We start from the raw sequence: 8,721 nt of genomic DNA on the forward strand, positions 1-8,721 counted from the left end.
GCCGTGTGCCTGCTCGCTGACGCTGTGTGCCTGCTGACGCTGTGTGCCTGCTGATTCCGTGTGCCTGCTGACGCCGTGTGCCTGCTCGCTGACGCCGTGTGCCTGCTCACTGATGCCGTGTGTGTGCTCGCTGACGCTGTGTATTTGCTCACGCTGTGTGCTTGCTGATGCTGTGTGTGTGCTCGCTGATGGCATGTGCCGGTTCACGGACGTCCGACCAGGCCTTCTGCTCCATGTGCAGACTCTCAATGACGCCTGAAGAGCACAGAGAGTTCTGGCGCAATGTGCAGTTCACTGTGGACAAGGACGTGGTTCGGACAGATCGGAGCAACCAGTTCTTCCGAGGGGAGGGCAATCCGAACGTGGAAAGCATGAGGTACGCACCCCTTCCCTCTGCCCCCCAGCCAGCACAACTCCCCCGGGGAGGTGAGTCACACGCCAGCGAGCGGTGAGGACTGCAGGCAGGTGTAGCACACAGCTGCCCTGTCCACTTCCCCATCTGCAAACCCGAGCATCACCTTGCCCCTTGGGGCCTCAGTTTACCCTTCTGGAAGGTGGACGAGCCCAGCCACAGTCTTCTATGGGGTCATTCTTCCAGGTTCTTGTAATTAACGCCCACAATCAGGGACTCATTAACTGCTTAATGCTACTAATAGCATCCTAGGGAACCCCACAGGCCCTCCCCAGGGTGCTCAGCAAACAGCCGCCCCTCCTCTGGGCACCCGCAGATGCCCCTTACTTGGCTCACACCGGCCACGAATGAGCCTCCCCAGCTCCCAGCGGATGGTCCTCCAGCAGGGTTTCCACCCTGAAGCCACAGAGAGCCGGAGGCTGGCATCTGACATTCTGCTGCAGTCTGGCCAGTAACTGCACAAAAACGGCAGGTTCCTACACATGTCCCTGCTAGCCCACGCTTGGTCCAAGGCAGCCGCCCGTTAAGGGAATCAAAGCCACGTTCCTGCTCATGCTCCTGCTAATTGCAAAAGGTCTCTAGAAGCAGATGGTTTGCGTTCAACTACTAACCTCAAGGTTGGCAGTTTGAACCCGCGCAGTGGCTTGACGGAAGAAGGGCCTGATAGTCTGCTTCCATGAAGATCACAGCCAAGAAAACCCTATGGAGCACAGTTCTACTCTGTAACACGTGGATCGTTATGAGTCGGAATTGACTCCATGGCAGCGGGTACCTTTTGCAAAGCACGAGCCCATTGGTCCAGATCCAAGGCATGGGCTCCGGAGAGGATCTCCAGGGCTGCCCAGTACCTGCATCAGAGCCACCTGCCCCGAGATGAAGGCACAGAACAGGGGCCTGGGGAGCCCAGGGCTGTAGCCTAGGGCTCTGCTGGCCAGGGGCCGCACCTCGGGAAGACAGCAAGTGTGGGGCATGTCGTGGCCGCGCAGCTGACCTCCCTGCTCCCCTCCACCCCCGCGTCTCCAGGAGGATCCTGCTGAACTATGCAGTGTACAACCCGGCCATCGGCTATTCCCAGGGCATGTCGGACCTGGTGGCGCCCATCCTGGCCGAGGTCCTGGACGAGTCTGACACCTTCTGGTGCTTCATTGGGCTAATGCAGAACACCATCTTTGTCAGCTCCCCTCGGGACGAGGACATGGAGAAGCAGCTGGTGAGGCTAAGGGATGTGGGCGTCCGTGTGTGTCTATGTGTGTGTGGGTGCATGTGTGTGCCCGTGCGTGTGTGCGTGCGTGTGGAGAGCACCACGAGGGAGCACTCACTGCCCTCCTCTGGCTGCAGGGCCTGGACAGCCATGTACAGCTTTGCTGGCGTGGATGGTGGTCATCGGGAAAGCCAGGTGGGGGCATGGTAGGTGGGATGTGGGCGGCTTAGTGCTCGCTGGCTGGGGACCTCTCCAGGAGGGCTGCTGCTCCCGGGTCATGGGGTGCACGCCCACGCCACACTGCCCAGCGGGCCTGGAGCTGTGCTGTGTGGGACTCTCCTGGCTGGGTGCCTACATTCCAGCCAGGGTGCGGGGTGAGGAAGGCAACATCTGTCACACCTGTCCTGGCTGGGAACAGGTCCTCAGTGTCAGCAGGGGACCCCGCAGCCAGGGCTCCTGAGTGGGGACAGGCACTGGAGGGCAGTCTCACTGTCCCCGCACCAGAGCAGGAAGGCACTGCCCTGCCTCGACCAGGCAGCTCTGAGTGTAGGGAAGCAGCAGGGGGTCGGCAGGCCTGGGTGCTGCCCAGGACCACATCCGGGCACCTCTTCCCCGCCTGTGTGATATGTTGGGCACTGAGCACTGGGTTGCGGTCTTGGCCTCCGGTCAGGGAGGGCACCTCAGTGGGAGCTGACAGTAGGAAGCGAGGAAGCCAGTGCAGAGAGCGATGCAGAAAGGGCCCTGGAACAGTGTTGGGGAGGGAGGGGCGCCCCGTGAGGGAGCTGGGCCCTGAGTGGCTGGGCCGTGTTGGCCCAGGTGGATCACATGAGTAAGGGTGGAGCTGAACCGAGACCTCGAATGCCCAGGCAAGGAGGGGTCCCTTAGACTAATGTCCAGGGGTGCCGGAGACTCTGGGTGAGAGAGGATAGCACAAGAGGAAGAGGGAGCAGGGAGACTCCGTAGCAGCGGGGGCTGGGGGATGATCCACCTGTATGGACTTGACTCTGTGTGACCCCAGGATGGAGAAACTGACCCATGCTGATGGGGTCTCAGGGTCAGGAAGGACCCCAGGGTGAACTCCCACAGGGCATTGCAGCGACCTTGGCTGGGTTTCCAGAACAGGAAGTGGGTGTGGGGGTCATGGGAGTCCCTGCCCCATGGTGACCCCAAATTGCCACTGCAGCCATGGGTGGACCCTGGGGAGCCGGCCGCTCGCCGCTGCATCCTGTGCGTGGGAGGTGGCGTCAGCTGTCCGTGGTGCCAGGGGAGGCAGGGACAGCTCTGACGTGGGTCCCTGATAAGCCCCACAGGACATGAGTCACAGCTCCAGGGCCAGGGACCTGGGCTGTGGAGATGGATCTTCCAGGGGGGCTGAAGCAGAAGCCGAGCCAGGCGCCTGAGCAGGCCTGGCCAGAAATAGCCTCGGTCTCGTCCCACGTCACTGGGAGGGCTTTCATTGACCTGCCCTGCCGGAGAACAGAGTCCTGGGTTCCGGAAGCCTGCTCCCTGGTCAGAACCCGCTCTGGGGATAAGACATCTGGTGGCTGGAGCAGAGGGCAGTTGGGCCAGGGTTGCATGGATGGCCACCCACCTTGCGGGGACAAGGCGGCATTAGAAACACTCCCGGTGCTGACCGTTGGCTCTGTCCCTCTGCTTCTGCTCAGCCCCACCCCCATGGCTGTGTATGATGCTCTGGGCCACACCACGGCCTCTGGAACACTCTTAAATCTGGGGTAAACTAGCAGAGACCAATGTGAGCCACAGTCCAGCGGCAGAATGAACGTAGGTGGGGGCAGACCACAGCCAGGTAGAGACGGCCCCTCGGACACGTGCTCTTCAGGGCTGAGGGTGGGAAGAAGGCCTCCGGGGCCGGCGGTGGGCTGCAGGGCGGGGCTGACCGGCCTGGCCTTCCCCCAGCTATACCTGCGGGAGCTGCTGCGGCTGACGCACCTGCGTTTCTACCAGCACCTGGTCTCGCTGGGCGAGGATGCCCTGCAGATGCTCTTCTGCCACCGCTGGCTGCTTCTGTGCTTCAAGCGCGAGTTCCCCGAGGCCGAGGCGCTGCGCATCTGGGAGGCCTGCTGGGCACACTACCAGGTGAGCTGGGGCAGGGGCGGGGGGGTGCGACCCCGAGCCCTCCCCGGGGTCTCCTCCTGCACCGTCCTTGCCCATTAGCCCCGTGTCCACTGCCGCTCGGTTACTGGTCTCTGGTCTCACAGGGCGTTGTGGTCTTGTCCTTGTGCCTTTCCTGGGGTCCCTCCTGCGCCCTCCCTGGGGTCCTTCCTGCACCCTCCCTGGGGTCTCTTCTGTCCTTCCCTACTCAGTGACTGCTGTCTGGTCCTGTGTGGCTGGCTCCAGACCTCATGGGCCAGCTCAGGCCGAGCTCACTGCTGTCACAGCCAGTGGGCATGAAAGACACAGGCAGGGCCCATGCACTGCCCTGAGGGTGAGCCACAGAGGGTCCACCCCGAGGAGCCAGCGCCCTGCCCCCCTCCCCCCAGACTGCCCTGCCGGGGGAGAGCCAGCTTACCTGTCGCCCTCTGGCACCGACGACCCCAGACCCACCTGCGGCCCCCTCCCAGCAATGTCAATTTCCACTTGTGACCCCCGCCACAAGCATCCCCTGCACAAAGTCCCCTGGAGTGGAGCGTGGAGCACCAGGCCTGTCACCTGGCCTTAATGCCCAGATTAGGGACACTGGCGATTTTCAGTGATGGGTGAGTCTCTCTGAATCTATAGCCTTTGAAGAAAACAGTATTGACTCATCTGGGAGGCACCGCGACCCTTCCTGCTGGCGCGGACTCATGTCCTCCACGAGGCAGCCCCACTGCTTGGAGAAGCCCAACTTTTCCTGGAGGTGTTAAACAGCTGCCAGCCACAGACCTTGTCTTCAACATTTCCCAGCCTTCCTGACGTCATGGGAGGATTCTAGCTGATGAAAGTGAATCGGGCGACATTCCGTGCGGGTACCGCGGTGATCTTTGTATTTATTCGTCCGCTCCCACCTGCCACACTCTCTCTTGGATCCTGGCCAGATGAGTGGGGTCGCTTCCAACTGTCGTGGTAGTTGGGTGCCGTCAAGTTGACTCCGACTCACGGCGACCCCATGTGACAGAGTAGAACTGCCACACAGGGTTTCCTAGGCTGTAATCTTTATGGGAGCAGATGGCCAGGTCCTTCTCCCGAGGAGCTGCTGGGTAGGTTGGAACCGTCAGCCTTTTGGTTAACAGCCGAGCGCTTCTCCACTGTGACAGAATGGAGTATCAGCGCTAATAAAGGAAGCGGTGGCAGGGAGAGTCCAAAACCCCAGATTGTGGAGAAAACACCAGGTCTGCTTTGCGGGGTGCCAGTGTGTGTTCTTCCAGCAGCCAGTTTGGGGCCGTCATGACATGGCGTTGAAACTGATGGTACAAGTGAACTCTAAGCACCCCCGACGGGCGGGGACATCTCTCCTGGCTGCTCCCACCCGCGCTGTCTGCGCGTCCAGTGTTCGTGTACTCTGGCCCACGTTATAGGAGGGAGGCCCATTGGCAGAGCTCTGTGGCCGCCATCTTGTCTGGAGTCCACACATCAAGTTGATGTGGTCTGGAGACACTGGGTCCCATCCTGATACAGTAAATGCCGAGCAGGAAATCCCTGAGTCATTGCCCGGCATCCCGACCTACTTGGAGTTATGGCATGAGAGGTGGGGAGGACAGCTGGGAGGAGGAAGGAGTAGGGGTGGGCCGATTAGCCAGGAGTTTAATGTTGCCTGGGAGTGACCCCGTGGGGGGAAGTGGTGTCACTTCCAGGGGATGCTTTTAATGTTTGAAGTAACCCTGAGTGAGAAAAGGCTCCATTTTATCCTTTTGCTATTTATTAGTTTGCTGATGAAGGAAGTCCCTGGGTGGTGCAAACAGAGATTGTGAATGGCTGCTAACCGAAAGGCATCTCGGAAGAAAGGACTGGCAATCTCCTTCTGAAAAATAAGCCGTTGAAGACCTCATGGAGCACAGTTCTATTCTGACACATGTGGGGTCGCCATGAGTTGGAGTCGACTCAATGGCCTGTGGGGACTAGATGGCCCCGAGCCTTTCCCTGTGGACTGGGAGCAGCCTGGCCCCGCCCCACCCTGTTTGGAACATGCTCCACCTTTCCTCCCCACATTCCTCTCCGAGGGGAGATCACATCCTGGAACTCCTCCACGTCTCCTCAACCCAGCCGGAGCTCCAGACCCAAACTAAACCAAACCCACTGCCATCAAGTCGATTCCAACTCATAACGACCCTATAGGATAGAGTAGAACTGCCCATAGGGTTTCCAAGGCTGTAATCTTTATGGAAGCAGACTGCCACATCTTTCTGCCACAGAGCGGCTGGTGGGTTCAAACCACCGACCTTTTGGTTAGTGGCCGAGCGCTTTAACCACTGTACCACCAGGGCTCCTTGGCCAGAGCTCCAGTAGCTGCAGAAGCATCATTCTGAGCTGGAACAAGTTGGACGAGTTGGGGGGAAGGGGCTGGGCGGTCCAGGGCCTCGCTGCCTGGGGGAAGTCTAGACTTGTGAGTCCTTCCTGGGGGGTCGGGCGCAGCGTCCCCTGTGCTGGCATCGGAGGGGGCTCTGAGGGCGGGTTTGGGAGTGCGGTTCCGCCTGGTCTGAGCAGTGGGCATCCGAGACTAAACACAGGCTTCCCGTGCTCCCGGAGCGAGTGTGCATCAAAGACAGCGTGCCCCTGAAGCATCCGGCAGGAGGGCACCTCGGGTCAGGACCAGGCGCTGCTTCCTGCTGCCCCCCAGGCGCTTCCAGGATAGGAGCCGGAGGCGGCCTTTGCAAGAGGGATGGAGATACCAATTCCTCAAAATACATCTCTCTGCATATACGGGGGCTGCGGTGGCTCTGGTAGAATTCTCACCCTCCATGTAGGAGACCTGGGTTCAATTCCTGGCCAGTGTACCTCATGCGCAGCCACCGTCCATCTGTCAGTGGAGGCTTGTGTGCTGCTAGAATGCTCAACGGGTTTCAGCAGAGCTTCCAACAGGTTTAAGACCGACTAGGAAGAAAGGCCTGGCGATCTCCTTCTGAAAATCAGCCAGTGAAAAACCCTGTGGATCACAACAGTCTGACCCTGTTTTGCATGGAGTTGCCGTGAGTTGGGGTCGACTTGCCAGCAGGTAACAGCAGCGGCATATATATCTCCTGTTGGTTCTGTGCCTCTGGAGACGCCTGACTAATGCAGTGACAAACTGTATAGTTGATTGGGGGCCATTCAAGCCTGAAGCCAAAAAGACAGACAAAAGGAGTACTGGCTGCCAAAAGGTTCTTCCTTGCTGGTGTATTCCACGGCCTACCAAGCGTGTTCTGACCCAGGCTTCCACACACACCATCTCTCACAAAACCCATCCCATTGCCGTTGAGTCGATTCCCCCTCATAGCCACCCTATAGGACGGAGTAGAGCTTCCCCATAGGGTTTCCAGGGAGCGGCTGGCTGGTGGATTCGAACTGCCAACCTTTTGGCTAGCAGCCAAGCTCTTAACCACTGTGCCGCGCTCTCTCTCAAGACCTTTACAAATAAGACATCGACATTAGCATAGGTCAGTCTTCAGAGAGGAAAGGTTTTCTTTGCCCCAAATCGCAAGGTGACCCAAAGAGCTCCCTGAAAGAGTCATGGCCACCTTTGGGTGCAGGTTCCAGCACTGGCCCCTGTTACGGATTAAATTGTGTCCCCCAAAAAGATCTGTTGACGTCCTAGCCCCTGGTACCTGCGAGCATGACCTTTTCTCGAAATAAGGTTTTTGAAGACTCTGTCAGTTAACATGAGGTCCTACTGGAGCAGGCTGGGCCTGCAGCCAATCCGAATGGAGTCTATAAAGGAAGGGACACAGAGGGGAGGTGGCCGCCTGACCCCAGAGTTATGCTCCCGCTACAAGCCCGGAACCGCCTGCGCCCACCAGGAGCTGGGAGAGACAAGGAAGGCGCTCCTCCTGGACCTTCGGAGAGAGCATGGCTGCTAACGGCCTGATTTCACTGCTGGTCTCCAGAACCATGAGACAGTTGTTTAAAGCCACCCACTCTGTGGTCCTTTGTTACAGGGCCCTGGGCCACTCAAAGAGCCCCATGTGCAGGGGGGAAACTGAGGACAAAAGAGGCCGTGTCGGGTGCTGAGGGCCCCACGACCCGCATGCTCTGGTTCTGAGCCCAGGGGCCTCTCTCTGGGGCGCTCCCCCTGCACAGCCTCCCGCCCTCAAGGCCAGGCCGGGGGTGGGGCCGGCGGCCTCACCCGAAGCCCCCTTTCCCCCCAGACGGACTACTTCCATCTCTTCATCTGCGTGGCCATTGTGGTCATCTATGGGGACGACGTCATCGAGCAACGGCTGGCCACCGACCAGATGCTCCTGCACTTTGGAAACCTGGCCATGCACATGAATGGGGAGCTGGTCCTTCGGAAGGTGAGCGCCCCACCCCCACTGTCCCCATGCGGGGCAGGGGAGTGTGTGCACAGAAACAGGGAGCTCGTCCTCCCCAAGGTGAGCGCCCTGCCCCCAGCACCTTCAGGGACCATGCAGGCGCCTCCTCCCCGGGCCCACAGGTCACCCCCCTCCCACAGGTAAGGCTGGCCTGGCCATCTTGGCAGCATGACCCTGGTGCTCTTCAGGGGCACCACCCCAACCAGGCCCCCGACCTGAAGAGCACCCCACGCTGGCCCTTGGGGTGAACGAGCTCCCCAGAGTCCATGAGCTGGCCCACCTAGAGGCTGGGAAGGGGAGGGGGTGGCATGTCTCCAAGGTCAGCAGGATGAGGGGGAGGCGTTAGCGTTTGCCGCCACTTCCCAGACCCCTGCTGGGGATTCGGCTTCCTGAGGCTCTCTGGAGATTCCTACAGAAGAGGTGAGGAGGGGTCCCCAGGGTCAGCAGTACAGCGGTAGGAGCAGGTCATGGTCCAGCACAGGACAGACCAAAACAGACCTTATGGGGGCTGAACAGGAAGCCATGGGGCGGAGCAGCTTGAGGGCGTCTGGTGGCACAGAGGGCGTGGGCGATGGTCCAGGCAGGGTGGGGTCGTGCCAGTGGGGACAGGGTGCAACCGGGCAGCTTGGGCAGGGGCTTGCGGTGCTTTGGGTAGCCCTGCTCAC

The 8,721-nt window shown here is 60.0% G+C and overlaps 1 protein-coding gene across 1 annotated transcript in view; it reads left to right on the forward strand.

The window, feature by feature from the left end:
* Positions 1-8,721, forward strand: part of TBC1D16 (TBC1 domain family member 16) — a 73,026-nt gene that overhangs the window by 63,375 nt on the left and 930 nt on the right. The window contains exons 7-11 of the mRNA XM_004374367.2: positions 242-376; positions 1,436-1,622; positions 3,531-3,710; positions 7,892-8,196; positions 8,423-8,476. Of these exons, the coding sequence (XP_004374424.1) occupies positions 242-376; positions 1,436-1,622; positions 3,531-3,710; positions 7,892-8,196; positions 8,423-8,476 (861 nt within the window). The remainder of the gene's footprint in view (positions 1-241; positions 377-1,435; positions 1,623-3,530; positions 3,711-7,891; positions 8,197-8,422; positions 8,477-8,721) is intronic.

Source organism: Trichechus manatus, unplaced genomic scaffold (genome assembly GCF_000243295.1).
Source record: "Trichechus manatus latirostris isolate Lorelei unplaced genomic scaffold, TriManLat1.0 scaffold00028, whole genome shotgun sequence".
In the NCBI taxonomy this organism is placed as follows: Eukaryota; Metazoa; Chordata; class Mammalia; order Sirenia; family Trichechidae; genus Trichechus; species Trichechus manatus.